This window comes from Myotis lucifugus, unplaced genomic scaffold (genome assembly GCF_000147115.1).
Source record: "Myotis lucifugus unplaced genomic scaffold, Myoluc2.0 scaffold_22, whole genome shotgun sequence".
NCBI lineage: Eukaryota > Metazoa > Chordata > Mammalia > Chiroptera > Vespertilionidae > Myotis > Myotis lucifugus.
The window spans coordinates 1,620,457-1,646,018 of record NW_005871070.1 but is presented as its reverse complement, the minus strand read 5'-3'; the positions used below and the strand labels follow the sequence as shown (position 1 = coordinate 1,646,018).

The 25,562-nt window shown below is 43.1% G+C and overlaps 1 protein-coding gene across 1 annotated transcript in view; it reads left to right on the top strand.

The window, feature by feature from the left end:
* TTC6 (tetratricopeptide repeat domain 6) overlaps positions 1–5,100 on the top strand; it is a 44,780-nt gene extending 39,680 nt beyond the window's left edge. The window contains exons 12-13 of the mRNA XM_014453244.2: positions 4,307–4,532; positions 4,970–5,100. Coding sequence (XP_014308730.2) covers positions 4,307–4,532; positions 4,970–5,100 — 357 coding nt within the window. The remainder of the gene's footprint in view (positions 1–4,306; positions 4,533–4,969) is intronic.
* Positions 5,101–25,562: the final 20,462 nt, after the last annotated feature.

Sequence of the window (25,562 nt, the reverse complement as noted above, 5' to 3'; positions counted from 1 at the left end):
CTTACATTTTATTGGAAGAAGAAATATAAAATAAATAAGAAAATATTTGAAGTGATATATGCCTAATACAGTCTCACATAAGCATTATTACACCAGTATTAGCATATCTGTGAGACTATATAAGATAACCTGGTAACTAGTATAGATGAAGAGAAAGGGTTTAAGGAGCAAGTCCTGGGTAGCACCAATGTTTAGAAATGAAGCGGAAAGGAGAGGCCAGAAAGTAGACTGAGGCAGGAGCATGCAGCCAGGATGAGCGGGAGAGCATATCACTCTCACGGATAAGTGTTTTGAGAAAGGAAAAGTGTCCTGTCAATGCTGCTGAGGTGTCAAGGACAAGGAGGATGGAAGAGACCATTGAGGACTTGGGCAAGAACACTGTGGGAACAGCAGTGCAGCAGAGGCTGGAGTGGGAAGGGTTGGGGAGAAAATGTGAGGTGAAGACTTAGGGACCGTTCCGCTGGTTCAAGACATTCTTCTGTGAAGAGTAGTGAAATGGGAGTAGTAGCTAGAGTGGGTTAAGAAGTGTTGTTGTTGTTGTTGTTGTTTTTCAGATGTGGGCTAATTGATTCATGCTTCTATAATAATGAGAAGGGTCTAGGACCGTGGTCGGCAAACTGCGGCTCGCGAGCCACATGCGGCTCTTTGGCCCCTTCAGTGTGGCTCTTCCTAAGCTTTAGGAGTTCCCTAATTAAGTTAATAACAATGTACCTACCTATATAGTTTAAGTCTAAAAAATTTGGCTCTCAAAAGAAATTTCAATCGTACTGTTGATATTTGGCTCTGTTGACTAATGAGTTTGCCGACCACTGATGTAGACTCTAGGATAAAGGTAGAAGTTATTGATGCAGGAGAGAGTGGCAGGGACAATTAGGATCAAAATCTTTGAGAATTTGATGGGGTTAGAGTTTGGAAGTTGCAGGGGTAGCCTTTGCTTGGAGCAGGATGCATGATGCATTATGTCATAAGGGAAGGCAGAGAGGGCACAGCTGAATATAGTTTGGTAAATATTGATAGTAGGCATTCCTACTGGTTATATTTCCTCCATTAAATACAAGCATCAGTTGGCAGTTGGGGGTGGACAGTTAAAAAGAGAAACGGGGTGGCTAGGAGTTTGGTAGAGAAAATGTGAAATGCTTGTGTTAGAGAGTGGTAGGGTGAACACACTAGGGAAATGTAGCAGAAAAGATTAAGTTCTCTTTTTGTCTTTCAGTGCACAATTCTTTTTTTTCTCTAAAATTTCTTGAATTACAGATGACAATGTTTTTATTAGCTTTGGGTGTATAGCATAATGGTTAGACATTTATATAATTTAAGAAGCAATCCCCTCATCTGGCAGCATCCATAGTTATCAGACAACATTAAGCTGTCATTTGAGGTTTATGGTCATGAATTTAAAATGAGATCTTTACTCTGCTGATTTGTATACAATTCTTTCTATACAGATTCAGTGCTACTCTGTGTCACTCCACACTTGTTTCTGAATGTTGATCTCTTATCTCCTCACTCCAATTAGATTGTAAACTTGTAGGGCCAAGAATCAAAACCCTTCCTTTTCTCCCTAGATTTCCTTACTCAGAAAGCTTGTCTGTACCCGTGGTTTAGACTGCATGTCAGCCTCCACCTTTCTTCTGAGCTCCTAACCCATATTTATCACCAGTTGCTAAATCTGGATATTTTACAAGTGCATTAGGGCCAAAACAGAATTTCTATATCCTCTACCCTCCGTCCAGTGGTTCTTCATATAAATCTTCTCTCAACTTAAAGTCACCCTAGTAAAAACACCAGCGTCAACCATGACTTTCTCTTCCTCTTCTCCTTAATCTAATCCAGTCAGTTTTGCTTCTCCCCCCCCCCCCCCCCCAGATTTATCCCTTTCATTCTGTGTCTTCTGACATTGCCTTGGTTTAGCTCTTATTCTTCCCAAGTTAGAGCATGACCCTGAACAGCTTGCTGATCCCTGTGATGAGCCTGGTTGACCTCAGTAGTGAAGCTAGGTGCTTGGACAGAGAATTATTGAAAGTCTAATTCTTTAAGGCATGAATGAGACTTGTAGCTGAGATCTCAGTGGACAGCTGGGAGGCTAATATTTCCCTAGGCTGACAAGGCAGAGTCAATTGATTTGAACTTCATCAAACTCAGACCACTGTCTGGCTAGGTCCTAACAATGTTTCTTTGCACCATGGAATTAGTTAATGAGATGAAGGCCACTAAAATGCCCAGAGCAATTTTCTGTTACCTTAAATGTTTAAGATCCACATGAGAAGAAGGCCTTTACATTTTAAACATATTTGTCATTAATAACTCTGGGCATCATGTATGACACTTTTCAGTTAAATCTGAAGTGTAGTTTGATAAATATTTTTTAATATGGCTCTTTCTTAAAAACTGGGGGATACATTTGCTGGGCAAATATTTTATCTAAAATGTATGTTGCCCTCTGTCTTGATGTATTGGATGATTGGGCTTTATTAAAGACAAGCAGACTTTAAAATAGTCATTCAGCTATATTACTATGCTCTAGGCCTCTTACCTTTGTTTCTGACTATACTGGAAAGATTTATGGTCAGGAGAAAGGGTCCTTCAACAGAGCAAATAATCTCTAGAGGGTTAAAACATGTATGCATTTTGACCACCAGGGGGCGGCACAGAATGAAGGAAGGCCCTGGCCAGCGGCCAGCAGCCAGCAGCTGGAGATGGAAGGCCCCGATCGGCCCTGATACCAGGCCAGGCTTAGGAATCGTACTCATGCATGAATTTCGTGCACTGGGCCTCTAGAATCAATAATAATTTAGTCCTTACTAGATTCTACATATCATTCTCCATACTTTACTATTAGCTCACTTAACCCTCATAGCAGCACTGGACATAGATTTCTATTTGTTACCTTCATTTTACAGATGAGAAAAGTTGAGGAAAAGAGAGCTTTAGTTACCCCAAAGCAGAGATAAGTAGTAGAGCCAGGATTTGAACCTAGAAATCTGGCTCCATGGTCTGAGCTCCTGACCATGCTATCAGGATTTCCTTTCACCAATGATAGAAGTGAACTGAGGGGAAAAATCCCCGAGAAACAGAGAAAACTAGTTCTGTGAAGGACACTGATAGAAAATGATCAGAGAGGTAGGAGAAAAAACAGGGAGGCACCCTGATTCAAGGACAGAGAAAGTTTTAAGAAGGAAGGTGAGGTCAAGAGTGTTCATGCCACAGAAATGTCATGGAAGAAAATAACTAGAAAATGTCCACTGGGCTTGAGGACCTCTTCCACCTTAACAAGAGCAAAACTCATGGAAGAGGGAGAGGTAGGTGGAAGCCAGATTGTGGTGTTGGGGAAAAATCAAGTGGTAAGGAACTGGAGAGAGCAAGCTCTATTGTGGAAAATGACTTTTCCTTTAGGAAAGTTTAAAGTAGGAGCCAAATTTTCATCCATCATGGAGTTAGAGAAGAGATTCTTACCTTCAGTGGTAGGGTGTCTAATCAGCATCTCAAGCCATTGGCAAAGGACCTGTTTGTTTGTTTTTTTAATTTCTAATTTGTTGTTGATCAAGACTCCAATACTGGTATATGGGCCACACTTTGAAGGGTCCTTCCAGCTTGATGATGAGTTATGAATAACATAGAGTCTTTGATCTTCTTGACAAGCTGGTGTTTATCTTCTCTCATCCTTCCTTATAGCTTTTCATAGTATAACCGAGTTTTTAATCCCTTTTTAATATGGTTTAGAACCTTACTTTCAAAATTTATCTCTTTAGCTCTTAGATACTCTGCTTTTATATGAAAAGTGTTAATTTTCTAATATATTTTATCTTCTTATTGGGACCTTATTTTCTAATTTATATTTTACCTTTTTCTTGTGCTGTGTAGGGATTTGGGATTTATGGGGTGGGGGTAAGGTAGTGAAACATTTCACTTTAATAGAGAAGAATATTTATTTTTTAAAACTATTAAATTTATTGGGGTGACAGTGGTTAAGATTACATAGGTTTTAATTGTACAGTTTTATAATACATTATCTGTATACTGCATTGCATGATCAAGTCTCTTATTCTTCATCACTGATGTTGTCTAGAATTGCCTACTTGGGGTGATAACAAAAAGCAGACCATCTGTTGGTCAGTTTTATTACTGTTTTTTGCATTCTCTACAGACAACTCACCTTCTTATCATCTGTATCTGGGATGAAATGCTTCCAGTATCCCCTGGAAATGCCATTGGCCTTAATTTTATATTAAGAGTACAAATACTTCAAATTCCTGTATAGCTGCCAATTAAATTGTATTCAGATTATCATTATCTTCACATTTTATAGGCCAGCGACTACTTCTCAAAGGCTTTAAAGTTTGATCCAGAAAATGAATGTGCTACCATGAATCGAGCTATTGCAAATACAATATTAAAGAAGTATGAAGAAGCAAAAGAAGATTTTGCAAATGTAGTTGAAAGCTGTCCCTTTTGGGCTGCGGTGTTTTTTAACAGAGCACAGTTCTATTGTTGTTTAAAGCAATATGAATTAGCTGAGGAAGACCTCAGTAAAGGTATATTTTTTGTAATGTTTTGGGTAAGATTACAGTGGTTGATGTGTTTTTTAAATAATAAAAGAACAAACCTATCAGGTTTATTGGTCTAGAAAAACTTACATTAGAAATGAGTGTTTTTATATACCATGTCTTTAATGTAATCAATATGAGTTTCTTTATGTAGTAACTTGCAGTATTGGTCAGTATAGATGCAGAAAATTATTAGGGAAACTACACACAAGCATTGGCAGCCTTTCAAAGAAAGACATTGTACTGTTTCCCCAATTTAATTTTCTAAGAAAGATTCAATATTTTAAATTTAAATAGGTGCATATGAAGAAAATGTTTTCAAACAAGTAATACTAAAGTTGTTATATTATAAGATTTTTATTTTAAAAACTGAGACCTTTCGAGTGTTAGCATAAAACACATCTTGCATTTTTTTTCTTTGACAGCTCTGTCTTTGAACCCTAGTGATGCCCTGGTATATAATCTGAGAGCAGAAGTTCGTGGTAAAATGGGTGCGATTGAGGAAGCTATGGCTGACTATAACCAAGCACTTGATCTTCAAGAATATGCCAAGTGATATGATTATAGAGACTGGTTTCTGTAGCAGTTTACACAGCTGTTAAACCAGAAATTGAAATGTATTTGTTGTTTAAAACAAAGTTGCACTATCTTCACTATTGTATTCATTATGTTTCGTCTTCTCTATAACCCTTTTATGCATTTTAACAACACATGTATGCTCTATATTAATTTTAAAACATTTAGATCATTTTATGCATATTTGGAAAAACTCAATAATTGAATTTCTTCATTGGATGCAGAATTTAAATGGGAATGTTTCTTAAAGATTATTAACACTTCAAATATTTTCTTTAAAATAATTCCTTTTGAAATATTACTGCATGATTGTAGAAAAAGTGTCAACCTTTTTCTCAATATCTACTCACAATTAAATTCAATGGTATACAGATTAAAAAATCAATATAGAGCTGATGACTATAAAGAAATTGAAGTCATGTACATTTCCTCTCTCCTCCTTTAAGTAATGCCTATTCAGGCTGGTATCTCTCCTACCGCTCACATTCTTCCAACAGATAAACACATCCCCTTTCTGTAACGTTCCCTCCCTTCCAGAACAGCACCTGTAAGATTCTGAGCACATGGTTCCTTGGGAGTGTTCCCTCTACTTTAATGTAAATTTGTAAACATGCACTTGCAATTGGTGCTTCATACTAGGTGACCAGTAAAAATAAGTTAAAACAGCTAAAAATTCTTTATAGACTGTCTGTTGAGTGAACCAACAGAGAACCCCTTTCTTCATCTTACTGATAGGAACAAGGTCTTCTGACTTTGAGCTCATTCTGACTGGCTTCACTCAGTTTATTTTCCTTGTTCATTTCATTCTCCCAGTACCTCTCCAGCTCCCCGGAGACCTGTGTCCACTGAGATCAGGCATTCTGGGAAAGAATTCCTCTTCCACCGAGCTTCATTTGATGTTAGTTTGATGTGCCAGATTTTCACAGTGGAAAGTGGATTTTCAATGTGGTGATGCTTCACGTTCTTCAGAAAACTTTCTTGACATGCTATGTGGACCCACATCATCTTTAGAGGGGTACTTCAGACTGGTGAAGCACGCACACATTTAATAAGCTGCTCAGGTCCTCTTGCTCTCACTTACCTCCAGTCTCTTAGCCCCAGCCCCAGCCCCAGAGGAGATTCAGACCAACCTCCTGCAGCCACAGACAGCCCCTCCTCTCAGGCACAGCCACACCTGTCTCATCTATTGCCTTGGCATCGCTTCCTGCTGAGGCGTCTGCTGCGGGATTCTCCCAGTGTCTACCCACGTGCACTGTGGGTGTGTAGCAGACCAAAGTCCCTGTCATATGAGCCTTTGGTGATGGGAGAAAGGAGCTGGTAGATAGGTTCTTCTCCCTCCCATCTGTTGGTGGACTGTCCTGAGACACGTGGTTTATACAGCCTCCTGGAGGATCGTACTGGTGCTGAGAGAAGCAATCAGTTGGCATTTATGGCAGCCAGCTTCAAAACTTACCTTGCATTAGTGCTTCTTTCTTTCCTGCCTTGCTCCCCTTTGCCACCACTCCTGCTTTCCTGGGTCTGCACTTCGTGGCCTCTGGCTCTCTGGGGCGTTCCTATCACCCCACTGTGGCCCCCCGTATAACCTCCTCCATTCACACCCTTTGTGAGCTTTCCCCTTCCCTGCCTCACTCCCTGCGTCCTCACACCAAGGAAGGGGCAGTGAAGCTGGGTCCAGAGCAGCACAAAGGCCCATGGGCAGGGGCGTCGAACAGTAAGGTCCTCCGTGCAGACTGGTGTCAGGACAGCGACACAGAAGTGGGGAAGTAAAGAAGCAGTTTGGGGGAGGGCTGGAGCAGAGTTTTTGGAAGGAAATGAGTGGAAAGCATGTAATGTTGTCAGAGTCAGACATGCGGGATCAAGAAGTCACAACTCAAGGAGTTAAGACTTCACTGCCTGTGAGACAGAAGGTGAGGGTGGGCGGGGAGAGTCACCCCTTTAGTCCTTTCTCTCCCCCCACCCTCACATTGATGGACTGAGGCTATTTTAGCATCACAGATAAACATCGGGCCTAGGAGAACTGACCAGCACTCTCCAGAAAGAGGTTGGCTCTGTCCTGTCTGTGCTCCATTCAGGCTCAGTCTTCTCTGAAGGAGAAGGTGCCCGGCGGTGAAGGGAGAGGCTGCAGGTGGAGGCGGATGGAGCGGGCATGTGGACCAGAAGGTGACTTCCAGACATGGGAGCTGAATCAGGCCCTGAGGACCCCGAGGGAAGAAGACAGATGTCTGGATTTTGTCTTTTCCTAATTAGCTTTGTGAGTGTTGACCCCTTCAGCAGACAACTGAGCCTTTGTACTTCCCACCATGGTAGAACTAAGTTTAGTTTATTTACACACAGTTTTTACTAATGATCATCTCTGGGAGGTAAAATCAGAGGGAGAAAAGGATAAGGAGAATTTTACTTTTGTGTGTGTGTCAAGATGGAAGAAGGAATGGTAGGATTAGAGATAGTTTATACTTTCAATTTTATGCATTTCTGTAATTTACAGGTTTTTGTTAATTATATTAATTGTATTTTTGTAGTTGTATTAATTGTACTAGAGGCCCGGTGCACAAAAATTTGTGTACTGGCGGGGGTGTGGTGTCCCTCAGCCCCACTTGTGCCCTCTCACAGTCTGGAACCCCTTGGGAGATAACGACCTGCTGGCTTAGGCCCACTCCCGGGTGGCAGAGGGCAGGCCCAATCCCTAGGTGCAGCCCCTGGTCGGGCTCAGAGCAAGGCTGATTGGGGAGTTGGGGCGCCGCCCCCTGTCATGCACAGAGCAGGGCGGATCAGGAGGTTGCGATGCCATCCTCAGTCATGCTCAGGGTAGGGCCGATTGGGGGGTTGGGGTGCCGCCCCCTGTCACACTCAAGGCAGGGTCGATGGGGAGGTTGCGGCACCACCCCCTGTCATGCACAGAGCAGGGCGGATCAGGGGGTTGTGGCGCCACCCCTGTCACATACAGAGCCAGCCGATCATGGGGTTGGGGCACTGCCCCCTGTCACGCACAAAGCAAGGCCCATCAAGAGGGTTAGGGCCAAAACCGGTTTGGCTCAGTGGATAGAGCGTCAGCCTGTGGATTGAAAGGTCCCAGGTACGATTCCGGTCAAGGGCATGTACCTGGGTTGCAGGCACATCCCCAGTAGGAGATGTGCAGGAGGCAGCTGATCGATGTTTCTCTCTCATCGATGTTTCTAACTCTCTATCTCTCTCCCTTCCTCTCTGTAAAAAATCAATAAAAAATATATTTAAAAAAAAAAAAGAGGGTTAGGGCTCCATACCCTGTCACACACAGAGCAGGGCCGATCAGGGGGTTGGGGAGCTCCCCCTGTCACGCACAGAGCAGGGCGGATCAGAAGGTTGTGATGCCACCCTCAGTCACGCTCAGGGTAGGGCCGATTGAGGGGTTGGGGCGCCGCCCCCTGTCACCCACAGAGCAGGGCCGATCAGGGGGTTGGGGCACTTCCCCCTGTCACACTCAGGGTAGGGCTGATGGGGAGGTTGCGGCTCCACACACAAAGCAGGGCCCATGGGGGGGTTGGGGCGCCGCACCCTGTCACACACAGAGCAGAGCCGATCAGGGGGTTGGGGAGCTCCCCCCTATCAGGCACAGAGCAGGGCTGATCAGGGGGTTGAGGCGCCTTCCCCTGTCATGAACAGAGCAGGGCGGATAGGGAGGTTGTTGCCCTGCCCCCTGTCACACACAGAGCCGCAGGGCGATCAGGGGGTTTGGCGCTGCCCCTTGGTCATGCTGCTCAGGGGCAAGGAGGCCTCGTGCTCCGCTGATCCTGGTGCTGGGAGGCATATTACCCTTTTACTATATAGGATAGAGGCCTGGTGCATGGGTGGGGGCTGGCTGATTTGCCCTGAAGGGTGTCCCGGATCAGGGTGGGGGTCCCCACTGGGGTGCCTGGCCAGCCTGGATGAGGGGATGATGGCTGTTTGCAGCTGGTCACACCCCCTTCAGGGTGGGGGTCCCCACTGGGGTGCCTGGCCAGTCTGGGTGAGGGGCTGAGGGCCGTTTTCAGGCTGGCGGGTGACTGAAGCTCCCAACCTGTCCTTTTTTTCTTTTTTTTTTTTTTATTCTGGGATTTATCTACCTTCTATGGCTGTCACTGGAGCTGAAAGCCAGCTTTAGCTCTGAGGCTCAGCTCCAGCTCTGAGACCTCGGCTGCTGAAAGCAGGTTTCTGGGCTTTGTTTACCTTCTGTATTTGAAACTTGGTTGCGACTCCAGCTCTGAGATCCCGGCTGACTGAAAGCAGGTTTCTAGGTTTTTTTTAGCTTCTATAATTGCAACAATGTTTCTTAAACTGCAAGCTCAGAGCCCAGCAGCGGCAGGTGGGGAACGTTGGCTTCCTCCATCACTGAAGCAAGCAAGCCTCCTGTTCGCTTCAAGCTGCCTGGCTGCTGGCTGCCATCTTGGTTGGCAGTTAATTTGCATACGGATATGCTAATTAGCCAATGGGAAGGGTAGCGGAGATACGGTTAATTACCATGTTTCTCTATTATTAGATAGGATTTTTTTCTTTACTAGAATATAAGCTCTGTGTGAAGCTTGTCTTTTTTTGTTTAGTATTGTTTCTTTTTTATTTAAAGATATTTAAAAATACCTATAGGTATATTTAAATACCTATAATGACTGGAAAGTGACAGATGCTCAAGATACATGAATTTGCTAAATATAAAGCAAATTACAAATGCAATACTCAATGATTGTGTAGCTATTGTGATGAATTGTCTACTTTTCATATGTTCCTTCATATTTCTTTCGTGTCTTCTATATACAGAGAATGAAAGCTAAGAGTTGTCTCCCAAATGTCCTTGCAGCCAGAATTCACAATGTGATTTAGTTTCTGCTAATTTGACACAATGCTGAGACTAACTTGAGGTGGCATCATGCAAGGCCACCTTCTGCTGCTACTATAACAGCAGGCTCTGGATGGCTAGATTGTAGCTGTCAGATTTAGCAAATTAAAATACAGCACATCTAGTTGAATTTGAATTTCAGATAAAAGAAGAGTAATTCATGGCCCCAGTTAAACACATGATTCCCAGTTAAACTTGAATTTCAGATTAACAACAAATTTTTTTTTTAGTATAAGTATGTCATATTGCATGGGATACATTTACACTAAAAATTACTTGTTGATCTGAAATCCAAATTTAAGTTGGCGTCCTGTGCATTATGTAGCAGCCCTACTCTGGAGCCCAGTGATGGCCTGGCTTCCTGCCCCCGGATGGCATGCACATCTTCCCAGATCCAACAGCTGCTGGGCCCATTTCCTGATCTCCAGCTGCTACTTCTTGGAGATCAGCCTCTCTCCCAGTTTGGCTTGTTCTGTATTGTTCTTCTGATGGCCCAGCCTAGACATGCTTGCTTCTCTAGACCTTCCAATGATGAGATGTATACAATGTTTATATTTATTCTTTGTATAAAAAATCTTTCTGCTTAAAATAATAAGAATGGTTTCTGTTATCTATAATTGAATTGAGGGAGGAAGGGAGAGAGAGAGAGAGAGAGAGAGAGAGAGAGAGAGAGAGAGATTGAAGTCAGAAAGATACATCAATTGGTTGCCTCCTGAATGCACCCAACCAGGGCCAGGGATAGAACCTGCAACCCAGGTACATGACCGGGAATGGAACCCTCAACTCTTCAGTATGCAGGCTGATGCTTTAACCACTGAGAAATACTGGCCAGGGCTCCTCATTTATCTTTGCTGGCTAATTCTCAGGAATAGATTTCTTCCCCAACCCAGGGTGGTAGCTTAGATCTTTTGGCTCTAAACTTCCAAAGCATTACTACTTATTCTTTTGGAATACCTTCGATATCTGTATATCCTTGGCTGTCCTCCCCACTAGACCTAGAAACTCTGAGGGCAAGGATTAGGTCTATCTTGCTCACCACTGTATCACCAATACTTACCATATCCATGGCACATAGCAGGTGCTTCATAAATACTTGATAAAGTTACTTACATAAAATGCAGGTCTGGATATTTATATGACCCAACACACTACATATATATGTTTTACTATCCATTTCTACAATGAAGTGAGCATCCTGTGAGATCCCAGGCAGACCCAGAATCTTCAAAGGTTAAAGCATGCATCCTAAATGTTGCTCTTATTTAACATTTCCTGTGAGTAGAGAGTTCCTTAACATCTACACAGCTTTCACAATACCTCTCTCTCTCTCTCTCTCTCTCTCTCTCTCTCTCTCTCTCTCTCTCTCTCATACACACACCTTAAGCCTGCAAGATAAGATGAATAAGCTTAGAAAATGAAATTAGGAAAAAACATGTAATGATTGAGATCAATCTGCTGTAAAAACATGTTGCTGAAAATCAGCTCTGTCAAGGTGATGAAGATGAAATGTCTGAAATCATGATGTATCAACATCTCAAGCCAATCACTGTAATTTTTATAATTGGATGATGCTATGACATAATCTAGTTGTAACCCAATCAAGTATAATGAATAAGAAACTATAACAACATTTTAATTTACAACCTTAGTTTGATTTTTTTACTTTTGACACTTCTGCATTGTCTGATTTAGAATTGGGGAGGGGAAGAGGGAATGGTCAGTACAAGCATTTATATGCATGTTCCAGGCTCTGCCTGCTGAGCTGGTGCTCTAGAGAGTAGACAGGAGCATTCTGATCTGTTGACCTCTTGTTAGTTGGTAAGTTCCCATAAAGTAAATGGAGCATGCCATTGTCAGCCTTAAGGCACTAAGTCATTAGGCAATTCAACCACTTTTCCCTGTCCTGATTCTATTCTAGCCAAGGAGTCTAATAAAAATTTAGTTTTCTATGTGGATATGTAGAATAATATTTATAGTATAATTCCATTTTATTGTAAAATTACACATATAAAATATACCCATTATATTTTCATTAAAAGTCTTAACTAATTTTTATACACCAGTCTTTGTACCTATGGAGACTACATTGCTGGTGTAGGGGTTTTGGTAGAGAGTGTGGGAGGTTTAAGAGAACCTTAGTTTGATTTTTTTACTTTTGACACTTCTGCATTGTCTGATTTATTTGTTTCTTAATCTCAAGTGTGTCTTGGTTTCTAAACAGGAAAAAATATAAAAATATCTCCCTTGGCCCCTAAGATAAACAGTTTATTTGAGGCAACGTGTAAGATGATAAAAGATGAACATCGCCTTTTCCCCTGGGTGCCTCCAGGGAGCTCAGCCCGAGCTGGAGAACAGTGCCCCCTTAGAGGTCCAACAGGTTCTGGCAGGTCTTACCCACAGAGCATCTCAGGTCCAAGCACCGAGACCATCTCTTCAGAAAACGTAGCCTTAAAAATCTTTAAGAAATACATACTAATCATAGTAAAATTTCCAAGGAAAATACCAATTTGCTGCTTAAACTTCAATCAGTTGAGTTCTTTTGTCTTTCCAGCATTGCATTGTAATTTATTTGCCAAAGGAGAAGTTCTTAGTTTGCATGTGCTCATGTAGTGACTTTGCTTTACTTTAGAGCTCTACTTCTCTGAAACAAAGATCTCCAGGGCTTCTGATGGAAAGAAAAAATCACTGAGAACTGTCTGTTAACATATCTACAACTTCATGACATAAAGTTTAATAGAAAAAGGAATCTTAAGAGACCAATGGTTTATGCTGATGATACGTATAATTTTATAACCGTGACTTTAAAGGAAAATATCATTAAGCCAAAAAAGCATAATTTACAGTCCAAATGTAAAAATGCTCCTTAACTTTACTTCAATTGGTTAATAGGTTAGACCAGTGGTTGGCAAACTCATTAGTCAACAGAGCCAAATATCAACAGTGCAACCATTGAAATTTCTTTTGAGAGCCACATTTTTTAAACTTAAACTATATAGGTAGGTACATTGTTATTAACTTAATTAGGGTACTCCTAAGTCTTGGGAAGAGCCACACTCAAGGAGCCAAAAAGCCGCATGTGGCTCGCGAGCCGCAGTTTGCCGACCACAGGGTTAGTCAATTCCATATATATTATATATAATCAAAAGGTAATATGCACCCTAACCAGTTTGGCTCAGTGGATAGAGCATCAGCCTGGGGACTGAAAGGTCCCAGGTTTGATTCAGGTCAAGGGCATGTACCTTGGTTTCGGGCACATCCCCAGTAGGGGATGTGCAGGAGGCAGCTAGTCGATGTTTCTCTCTCATCGATGTTTCTAACTCTCTATCCCTCTCCCTTCCTCTCTGTAAAAAATCAATAAAGTATATATATTTTTAAAAAGGGTAATATGCAAATTGACCCTAGCAGTGGAACTACCAGAACGACCGCTCGAGCAGTCACTATGAGGAGCACTGACCACCTTTGGTCTCTTTCCCCGGCCGGCAAGCTTCGATCACCAATGGCGATTAGGGAACCAGGGGTGGGTGGCAGGAGATGTGGGTGGTGCTAGGCCAAGGTCCCCACCCTACCAGTCGCCCCACACACAGAGGGCAACCCATGGTGAGGGCGGGGCCGGTGAGCAGGTGGGAACTGCTGACCTCTCTGTTCTGCGCACCCCCCCCCCCCCACTGGCAGGCTCCAATCATTTGATGGCAAATGGGGAACTGGGGGTGGGTGGCAGCAGGGGGTGGGGCCGGCTGTGGGCAGCCAAGGAAGATGGCCCTGATTGCAGGTCAGGCCTAGGGACTGTACTCGCGCATGAATTTCATGTGCCGGGCCTCTAGTATAAATATAAAACTATTGGACAGTTTAAAGTACAATTTCTACTTAATGTGTTTCTAAGACATAAGGAATAGATTCCTAATGGCATTGTGTGAAGTATTTCTTTTTTTCTAGAACCTTCCCCAGAGAAGAGCTATGTAAGTCTATAATTCAACTTAGCTTGACTTATAGTTAGAGAAAGAAAAATAATTGAGAATTTAATGTTTTATGGCATTATGACTATTACACAGTAGAAAGTTTATTTTAAAAGCCTGTTATAAATCAAAGGATTCTGAATTTATTAGACTAAATATAATAAATGTTTATTTATTATAAGGTATGAACAAATCTAAATTTCCCCTTTAAATTTGGAGACCAAGATAAGAATTTTAGTGTCTAAATTAAGGTGTTTTATTACACATAAACTAGAGATGAGATCTTTCTTAAAAATGATAGAGCAATGATTTTAAGAAAGTCTTGGAGCCCTATTCTGAAAATTTACAACTTCTACAGTACAACCCTGCGCTTTTGAAATGTGGGAGATACCTCACCACAATTTTCCTGGGGGTATTTGATGCTGAATAATGTATGTATGAGCCGTGTGATGGCTCCTCAGCTCATTCTCATCTCCACGGAACGCTGGCTTCCCTAGTGTTCATCTCCCGCTTTCTATTTCTGTCCTGTGCGCTTGATGGGGAGTAGAAAGGTGGGGGGAGAATATCTGAGAACTGCAAATCCTTGGCAATGCCGGAGGTAGTTTACCTCCCTAGACTTTGCTTTGTGGCTTGGTTGTGAAAATGGGATTTCTGCATAGGGCTTCGCAGTGGTTCTCAACCTTCCGGCCCTTTAAATACAGTTCCTCATGTTGTGACCCAACCATAAAATTATTTTCGTTGCTACTTCATAACTGTAATGTTGCTACTGTTATGAATCGTAATGTAAATATCTGATATGCAGGATGGTCTTAGGCGACACCTGTGAGAGGGTCGTTCGACCGTCAAAGGAATCTCGACCCGCAGGTTGAGAACCACTGTGTCCTTACTTCTAGGGGAATAAGTGGGCAGCCAAGGAATGTCAGTTTTACTTGAGGGTTTTCAGAGGAAGAGAAGAGGGAGAAATTGAAGTCATTTAACTAGAAAGCAATTGAAAACATTTTTAAATAGAAAGATAGAGCTATGTCATGGGATATAACTATAAAAGTTCACATGACTCTGAAAGGTAAAAGACAAGATTTTGGTGACATTTCTCCCTTTGGGCTGCTGCTTTGGGACGTGCCACAGATCATAGGTATCAGTACTCGCTTCCCTCTGTGGCTGGGGATCATGAGACGGCAGCAGCCTCCACCCACAGTGACACAGCAACTCTGTTCCTGAGGCCCCCCTCACAGCAGGGGACTCCATTTTACAGATTGGAAAACTTGGCTCCAGAGAGATAAGGTAGTCCATCAAGGTCCTACATTTAAGGCAGGAGTCACAGTACAAAACCCCAGGCAACCTGAGAAATTTGAAAAATGCTGTTTTGGATAATCCATGAACACAGGCAATAATTCGGTGAAGGCTTAGAGAGGGGGGTGGGAGACAGGTGGAGGGGGTTAATGGGCGGGAGGGGACACCTGTAGTACTTTCAACAATAAAGATATATTTAAAAAAAGAAAGATGCTATTTTAGAAATACTTTGGATTGGGAATACCAATAAAGCAGAAAAAAAAAAAAAAGCTAAAGTTCCTCTTTGAGGTTCTTTAGGATTCTGCTCTAATGAATTCTTGACCAGGTGAAGAGTGGTTCACGTCTCAAAGCGCCTTCAATGGTACAGGTGTTTTCTATAACATTTCAGGTGCCATCTCCACACCTACTTAGATCTGTTCTATGTTATGTAAAATATGTGGAAATATAAAAACACTTAAGGGCTTACTAAGTGTCAAGACCTTTTCTAAATGAAGTTATGATCAACATGCCCATTTCATAGATGAGAAAGCTGAGGTGGAGAGAGATTAGGTAATTTGCTTAAAGTCACACATTGATTACGGGGTCCAGCAGTCTGACTCCAGGGCCTGTGCTCTTTACCCGGATCCTAAACTGCAGAGGGAGGACGGCCACCAAGGCCCGGACTGTAGAAGGAGCCGCCTGGCAGCAGCTTGCGTTGTTTTGGGAGGTCTGTGCCCCGGAAACTCTCGCTTGGTGCCCAGCAATTTCCCGCCTCCTCGGGGTCTCCAGCAGCTCCATGTTTTATCTTCTGTTTGGCATAACCTGGACCCAACGTGCTTTAAAATGAGGAGGATTAGAGAGGATAAAACCCAACTTAAAACCTGGTAATTAACTGTGCTGCAGGGTTGTAGCTTCGACTGAATAAGAACTTTATTTTCTAGGTACCAAGTCTCTCTGAGGCTTATCCCTAAAAATGTGTAGGAAAAAGGACCCTCTGAGAGGAAATGATTGATGGTGACCTAGCTCTCTCCACAGGACAAGCTGTAGGAGGAATTTCTGCCATAAAGCTCCCCGTGACCCACAAGCAATAAACGACGATCCCTTAAAGACGGCCATGGCTTAGCAAATTCTTTGGCATCGGGCAGGGAAGCACTCAGCCATTTCTCTACGCTTGTAATGTCAAGAGGAGCCGTACTCAGAGACCTCTGCTCCGAAAGAGGAATTGCTCCTGGCGATGAAAAGTCCTCCTGGAACTGTCATTAAAACTTAGGAAATGTGTGAGTTCCTTAGGTATCAGCTTCCTGGATCTGATTTTTTTCCCAGGGCATTCAGAATCAAACCCTTTCCTTCCTGACTGGTTTCATATGGATAAACATCCAGCTGTTTTACTTTCTTTTCCTCCCTCTCCGATCTGTTATTGTTGACTCTGTTCACATCCTTTCCTCTTTCTTTCATCCCTCCTCTGAGACAATACTCTAACTCAGTGTCTCTCAGAATGGGGCCGTGGCCCACCCGTGTCAGACAGGCTGGATGCTTATCACAAATGCACATTTCAGTCCTTCCCTCAACTGTATTAAACCAGATCCCCTGGGGTGGCTGGGGTGGCTGGGGGGTGGGGGTGCTGGTGGGCAGGAGGCCAGGACTGTTCATTTCTCTAAGCGCCCGCCCGGGGAGATGCCGCTCCGTACTGAGGCAGCCAGGAGCTAGGCCAGTGGTTTTCCAACTTGAGCGTGGAAAGCTTGTTTCAGCGGAACTCTAGGTCCCAGCCCGGGGGTTCTGATTCAGTGGGTCCCGGGTCGGGGCCAAGAACCTGCCTTGCTATGGAGTCCCCGGGGGGTACTGACGCGGCTGGTTCGCTTGGAGAACTCCAGAGCTTTTTGAGAATCTCTAATCTTTGAAGCCCTGAAAAACCCTTTAAGTAAACATGACCTAAAAGGTTAAATGTTAAGCATTTTGGTTGTAGAAATAAAAACGTTAACAAAAGCACCCACATTTCAATCTATGGGACTGTGTGGACCATTTCTCACTCTGCATCTATCCGTCTTCAGCCCGCCCTCCTCTCCAGGCGGCCCTCCTCTCCAGGCGCCCCGAGTCACAGCTGTGCTCCCCCTCAGCTCCCTGCACCCAACCCCCAACCCGCTTTGCACCGGTGCAAGGGCAGGATTCCTTTTCACATCCGTACAGTTAGTTGTGTCGGGGAGGATATTTCATCTTTTCTGCCACACTGCAAACTCCTTAAATACAAAGTGTGTGCCTTTTCAAATTCTGTCTTGTCTGACAATGGCACTTGGTTGATGCTCAACAGATGTTTGATTAATGAATGAATATTCCAGTGGAAAAAGGATAAATTTAATTCCTTTAAATTAGAGCTAGACTGTTAATGCTTTATATTTTCCATTTGCAATTTCTTTCTTTAGGGCAATGAAGGCCATTCGTTCAGCTGAGACAGTAGGGAGTGTCTGGCATGAACCTATTTACAGTAAAACTTATGGAAATCCTAGGAACCCCACAGGAAGGTGCGGAGACTTTTCACTGGTTTCCTAGAAATATTTCTCTTCTCTGGGTGCACAGGGGTGATTCCTGGACCGGCAGCACTGGCCTCACCTGGGAGCGATTAGAAACAGCATCTGGGCCTCACCCCAGGGTCAGAATCAGAATCTGCAGGTGCGTAGTCTGAGCATTCGCAGTGGAGAAGCACTGCGCCACTCAGAAGTTGCCTTTATACTGAAAAGAGTACTTAAACATAGTGGCACAGTGACAAGTCAGTGCTAGAATCTTTGTTACTGGTGATTATAAGTTTGTTAACATTTTTTTTTTTAACACAAGATATCTTCTGCCAGGGGTTTGTAACCATCATCAAAGGTTCTTATTAAATGGACACCATAATGTGCTAGACACTATTAAAGAAACATAATGAATCTGAGTTTTACCACAAAGCCTGACATCATTGATGTGGGTAAGCACATATTAAGACATAATTAAACATAGGAAGCATACAGATGCAACATCAATACAACACGAGTGGATTTGTTTTTGAAAAGTTTTTAATGCTCATCTCCTATGATCCACATTTCTTTGATAGGAAAGCTTTCAAAACAAGATATGTTTAGATATTTTGCTACAGAAATTATTATTCAACAGTAACCTGGACAGGTTATATAAAGATTGATATTTCTGAGTACTTTTCCAATCTATCTCGATTTGTAATGGAGAAGAATAAATATCCTTTGATATGGAAAATTAGTCAAACTATGTGGTGCCCAAGTAAAGGCATCTTTTCTTTGATTTTCATTTATAATATAACTCATATATAAATGGGTCAGGCATCAAAGGCATAATTAACAGTTTTTAAATAGATTGTCAAAAATAAGAAGTGTTTATGTGCTTTGTATTACAATGTTTACTCATAATTTAGGGTTCAAAGTATATCATTATTATCCAAATATAAAAACATCATTCATTTAAGCTTATTTGAGATGATCATACTTAGAATATTGATCTTTCCTACTCCAGAGTAAAGGGATTATGTAATATTTAATGTGTGAGGCTTACGTGGGATCTGAACTTTCTTGGTTATTAAGATCTCTTCCCTTTTATGACAATTGTGATTCTCAAAAGATGCCCATTAGAAAGGTCAGACTGGCTGCTTTGAGAGTGTGTTGAGTAGGGGATGAGCGTTTCAGCAAGGCTGAAGGAGCTGGGGAGCTCTGTATGTCTTGTTCATCACTGTTTTCGTTTTCATTTCTCTGGGGGGTTTTATGTGACACAACTTAACAAAAGAAGAACAGTGTCATTAAAAAGCTATTTGGGATATGGATGGTACTGGTTGTAAACATTAGAACAGAGGAATATAGCAGTTCATTATATCTTTTTGCATTATAGTATTTAATTATTTCTTTACTGTTGAAGACTTTACTTTGAAATGGTCTACTTATTAGTTATATGACTGCTATGAAACTTGTAGAACATAATAATATATTATTCATGGTAAATTTGTTTCTCTGATGTTGTCTTTATTTGAGACTTGGTATTGAAAACAATGTATGTTACCATTTCAAAATACAATAAGATGAATATGTTCATTATGAGCAGAAATAAAACAATACCCACCTCTTCTTAATGAAAGTATTCAAACCTCTTCAAATTTGATATGCATTTTTTCTAAGGTACATGAACACTAGTGTTGTAAACAGTCAGTTCTCTTATCAGCTCTTTCCCCCCAAAAGGAAAATTTCACTTTCATTCTCTTCCTGCCCTCAACATAAAAGCCAGGCTGTCTTCAATCAATAATGGATTGCACAGCACATAGTAGGCATCTGATGAGTGTTTGTTGAAGTCAATTAACTTACTATTTGGGGGGAAATTTGACCTTTCAGAGAGGAAGCAGAATTTAAAATGTGAACATGGATTTCAGTAATTCACAACACAGTTGGTGTTAACTGCTGGGATATAGAAGGTAGTCATGTATGTTTGGTATTGGTAATAATCAACTGACGTGCATTTCTGTCTTATATTAATGTGCTTTAATATTAAGAATTATAAACCTCCACATAAATGCATATAATTTCCTTAATCTAACTCTATGTTTTTTTGAATCAAAGCAAATTTAAAGTAAAATAAGGTTGTTCCCAGAGATGAAATAGCTCAAAAGACTAGGGCGCTTTTTTTTTTTTTCTAAAGTACATATCTGGACTCAGGTTTAGAATTGCATGTCTGGAAAAACTATTCATAATCTGCTTTTCTCCCCTTTCTTTTATTTTTGCGTGTATTTATTTTGGCCAGCTGGCGAGACAGATCTTTTTCAGGGCTCAGCCTTCCAGTCTGAGTGGTTCTCTCCCAAACCAATCTGTAGATCAAATTCCTGTCTTACTCGCTCCGGTGTCTGAGCAGTGTTGGTGTCACGGGGGCACGGTGACCCAGTTGTCTGTCCCAAATGCCTGGTGGCTTGCCAAGAAAAGAGCTTAGTCAGGTAGCCACACACTACCACACCTCGGGAGGGGAAGGAGGCTGCAGTACAAGCCTTAGGCAACCGGTCTCACCTTTGCATCTCCCATGGTAGCTGTTTAACATGAAGGTAGACACAGAGGTTTCCTGATAAAATAAATGGCCCCTCCTTTCCTTCCTAGCTTGGTTGTCACCTCATCAATAGTCAGTCATAGGAGTCAGGGGCTGGAAAGTAATCCTTGTCCTGGAACTATTCCATGGCTTTGATTCTGGAGGAAAACTATAAAATTTGGTGGAATTTGTTCTAATGGGGTTTCAAGATTTTTTACTAAAGTTGGGCCCTGTGTGTCACAGCCTTAGAGATTCTCTTTTTTTCTCAGAGATGCTGAAATCCCAGACCCAAGCATTCCTAGAGAGCCAGTGGGATTCGTTGACTGGGAGCCAATGTCCCCTGGAGTTGGAAAGGCTGAAAGAGGGGCTTTTCATTTCTCTGTCAGCTGCCACATTGGCACACAAACTGCAGGAGATTTAAGGGGTTCTATGCCCCAACTGCGGTGGTCCCAAATGTGGAGGTCTCAGCTGATGTGGTCACAAAACAGACATTCTTCTATTGAACCCCGTGAGCACCTCACTCTCCTTCCTTCCCCTGTGGCCATCTACAGACTAAAGGACCACTTTTTAACCTTCCCTACTTGAGACAGATGAGGCGTTGTGGTTAGCAGGAGAGCCTGGGTGTCAGAACTAGGTTTGCTTGTCCCATCTCTACCAGTGTGTCAGCTCAACTGCCCCGAACCTGTTTTCTTATCTGCAGGATAGATCTTCAAGTCCCATCTAGCCGTAAGATCTATGGATTTGATGGGAATAGTATTACCTGCTCAGCCTACCGACTGGGCTGCTGTGGGAATTAAAGGAGATCATATTTATGAAACTACTTTGTAAATCCTCTACAAAAGATTAAGGAATGTAATGCTATTAATTCCCTCTGAAGAACCAAAATAGCTTGCAATTTACTTTTAATCTTCATGACTGTGTGTATACCTTTTGTATTTGGGTCTTTAATGATGTACACTGTAATGCAAGACAAATGAGCAGACTAATCTCTCTCACAGTAGATGTTACTCCAAGTGTCATTCTAAAGCAATGGGCTGGAGAGAAGAATTATTATTATTATTTTTTGAACAGAGGTAAGATTAATCCCAGGTACACAAGGTTCTGGACTTTTCCCCTAATCCTTTCAAAGTTCTGAGAAGCAGGTGAGTTTACCGTGTCACACCAGAGATTGCTTAAACAGAGCTGGGAATGCAACATACCTTTGCAGGAGAAAGTGCTGTAGTCCAGAACTACCCACAGTTGGGGGCTGGGGAGTGCTGATTGCAGGAGGGATGCACTCAGAGCCTGAAGGAAGTAATGGCATCCTTCATACCTGGCAGTAAATTAGGTCCTCTATCCAGTTGTGGTACTAAAAAAATATTTTCCATATTCCAACTCACAGAGTGACACAAAAACTAATGTACCCCAAATGGCTTTTATATCTCTATCCTATCCTATCTATCTATCATCTATCTATCTATCTATCTATCTATCTATCTATCTATCTATCATCTATCTATCTATCATCTATCTATCTATCTATCTATCTATCTATCTATCTATCTATCTATCATCTATCTATCTATCTATCATCTATCTACCTATCATCTATCTATATTCCATTTATGTATCATTTATCTAGATATTTATCAAACATCTACTTATCTATAATTGCATTCAGCTAAGAATAGTATAGAGAAAAAAGAGTACTTTTTAAAGGTGCTGAATTGTTCTCTAATTCTGCATGCACATTAATCCTCTTTCCAGCTAGACTATATGCTGCTTAAGGATGGGCACCATGCCTTTGGCTCTATTCTTATTCTCTCCCATACCTAGCAGCATGAGACCCATCCCTTGGCCCAGAATAGGGGCTTGATAATGCCTACTGATAAAGGGAGGATGGTCAGAGAGGAAGGGAGTAACATTGAGGAAGGAGCCCCCATTCCTACTCCTGCTACTTCTTGTGTTTTGAGAATATGGTTAAAGCTAAGGGTTAAACACTGTCCTTACAACCGCTAGGAAAACTTGGGAAGGTATTGCAAGGTATGCAAAGTGCCCTGGGGACAGGGGTCCTGAGGGAATTGCCCACCCTTTGTCCACTCCTCCAAGTGATGAATTCTGGATCACCTGAAGTTTACTAGCCTTTTGGGAGAAGACACCATTGAAAGCGACTTTAAAAAAGAAAAAGAAAAAAAGAAAAACAGGGCTTCTGGAGAGTGGGGCACATCACATGAAGGGGACCAGCAGTATTTATAATGGTATTGAAATTTAATTTCAGTGCTGACCTTTCATTTGACATTTTAGATAATGCTATGGATGTGCTCAGCTATTTGTTCTTAGTTATTTTGCATCTTTTGGGGGGACACTAATCTACTTAAATTTAAAGTCAATAAAAGAATAAAATAAATTGTTGGTTTTAAAAAATCAACTTTAAAAAAATATTCACAATAGCAGCAAAATATGCAAAGCATATGCATTAACTGAAGCAATGTTCAAGACTAAAAAAGTGCAAAACTTTACAGAGGCGAAAGAAAAATTGAAAAGAAAAATCATCTTCTGAGATGGGAAGACTTCATATTAATATTATATATATATAGGTGCTATTTTTTCAAATAAATATATAAAGTTACAAATTCTATTAGAACTTGATAACAGTTTTAAAGTTGATCTAGAAAAATAAATTGATCAGATTGGAGAAAGTTTAAAAACTTGAAAACACTAAAATCTGGTGAGGCTGTGTAGGAATGAGAACTCTTTTTTTTTAATAATATATTTTTATTGATTTCAGAGAGGAAGGGAGAAGGAGAGATAGAAATATTAATGATGAGAGAGAATCATTAATAGGCTGCCTCCTGCACGCACCCTACTGGGGATCGAGCCTGCAACCCAGGCATGTACCGTTGACTGGAATTGAACCTGGGAACCTTCAGTTCTCAGGCGAATGCTTTATCCACTGAGCCAAACCAGCTAGGGCTACAATGGAAATTCTTATACACTTAGTTTAGCAAAGTAAATGGCAACCAATCTGGAGAACAATGGCACAATCTTATCTAATAATAGACAAACATGGTAATTGACCATACCTCCGCTATGCTTCCCATTGGCTAATCAGCAGAATATGCAAATTAACTGCCAACAAAGATGGCGGCCAGCAGCCACGCAGCTGAGCGAACGAGGCTTGCTTGCTCCAGTGATGGAGGAAGCCAAGGTTCCCTGCCTGCCGCGGCCCAGCTCTGAGCTCCGGAAGCAACAATGTTTCAATTATAGAAGCTAAACAAACCCCAGATACCTGCTTTCAGCCAGCCGGGGCCTCAGAGCTTAGAGCGCCAGTGATGGCAACAGAGTTTCAATTATAGAAGCTAAACAAACCCAGATACCTGCTTTCAGCCAGCCACGGCCTCAGAACTGGAGCCGGCTCTCAGCTCCAGTGACAGCTATAGAAGGTAAATAAATCCCAGAATAAAAAAAAAAGAAAAAAAAGAGGCTGGGAGCTTCAATCGCCCGCCAGCCTGAAAACAGCCATCAGCCCCTCATCCAGGCTGGCCAGGCACCCCAGTGGGGACCCCCACCCAGAAGGGGGTGTGACCAGCTGCAAACAGCCATCAGCCCCTCACCCAGGCTGGCCAGGCACCCAAGTGGGACCCACACCCTGATCCGGATCACCCTTCAGGGCAAACCAGCCGGCTCCCACCCATGCACCAGGCCTCTATCCTATATAGTAAAAGGGTAATATGCAAACTGACCCTAACAGCAGAAAGACTGGGAATGACTGGTCACTATGACACACACTGACCACCAGGGGGCAGACGCTCAATGCAGGAGCTGCCCTCTGGTGGTCAATGCGCTCCCACATGGGGGAGCTCAGCTCAGCCACAAGCCAGGCTGATGGCTGCCAGTATAGCGGTGGTGGTGGGAGCCTCTCCTGCCTCCTCAGCAGCGCTAAGGATGTCTGACTGCAGCTTAGGTCTGCTCTCCACTGGCAAATGGACATCCCCCGAGGGCTGCCGGACTGCCAGAGGGATGTCTGATTGCCATCTTAGGCCCAATATCCTGGGGAGCAGGCCTAAGCCAGCAAGTGGTCACCCCCGAGGGATCCCAGACTGCGAGAGGGCATAGGCCAGGCTGAGGGACCCCTTACCCCCGAATGCACAAATTTTTATGCACCGGGCCTCTAGTACTATATAATAAAAGAGAAACATGCAAATTAACTGTCCCTCTGCTACGCCCAAGCCACGCCCACAATCCACGCCCACCAGCCAATCAGGAACGAGTATGCAAATTAACCCAACTAAGATGGCAGAAGCCACGGAGCTGGAACGAACAGGAGGCTTGGGTCCCCCCCCACGCCCCCAGCGATGGAGGAAGCCAAGCTTCCTGCCTGCCCTGGCCGGCCCTTGGCTCTGCTCAAGGCTACAAAGTTTCAATTATAGAAGATAAATAAATCCCAGAAAAAAAAGAAAAAAAGGAGAGGCTGGGAGCTTGGGTCACCGGGGGTGTGGCAAGCCAGAAAACGGCCATCAGCCCCTCACCCAGGCTGGCCAGGCACTCCAGCAGGACTCCCCCACCCTGAAGAGGCTGTGGGCAGCCTGGAAACAACCCTCAGTCCCTCACCCAGGCTGGCCACACCCCCATGGGGTGAGGTTACCTGCTGGGGGGCTTGACCAGCCTGCAAACAGCCATCAGCCCCTCACCCAGGCTGGCCAGGCACCCCAGTGGGACCCCCACCCTGATCCAGGACACCCTTCAGGGCAAACCAGCCAGCCCCCACCTACACACCAAGCCTCCATCCTATATAATAAAAGGGTAATATGCAAATTGACCCTAACAGCAGAACAATGCTCAATGCAGGAGCTGCCCCCTGGTGGTCAGTGTGCTCCCACAGGGGTAGCTCTGCTCAGCCACAAGCCAGGCTGAAGGCTGCCAGCACAGCGGTGGTGGCGGGAGCCTCTCCTACCTCCTCAGCAGCACTAAGGATGTCCAACTGCAGCTTAGGCCTGCTTCCCGCTGGCAAGTGGACATCCCCTGAGGGCTCCTGGCTGCCAGAAGGATGTATGACTGCCAACTTAGGCCCAATCCCCCAGGGAACGGGCCTAAGCCAGCAGGTGGACATCCCCGAGGGGTCCCAGACTGCGAGAGGGCACAGGCCGGGCTGAGGGATGCCCCCCGAGTGCACAGATTATTGTGCACCTGGCCTCTAGTACCTAGTATAAAACTGAAGATGTGTACCTCCCACACTCAGCAATGCTACTCAGAAGTGTATATCCTTGAGAAGTCCCTACATTGATGGATGCAGATAAGGATAAGAAAGTTCACAGAAAACCGACATAAAACTTCATTCAC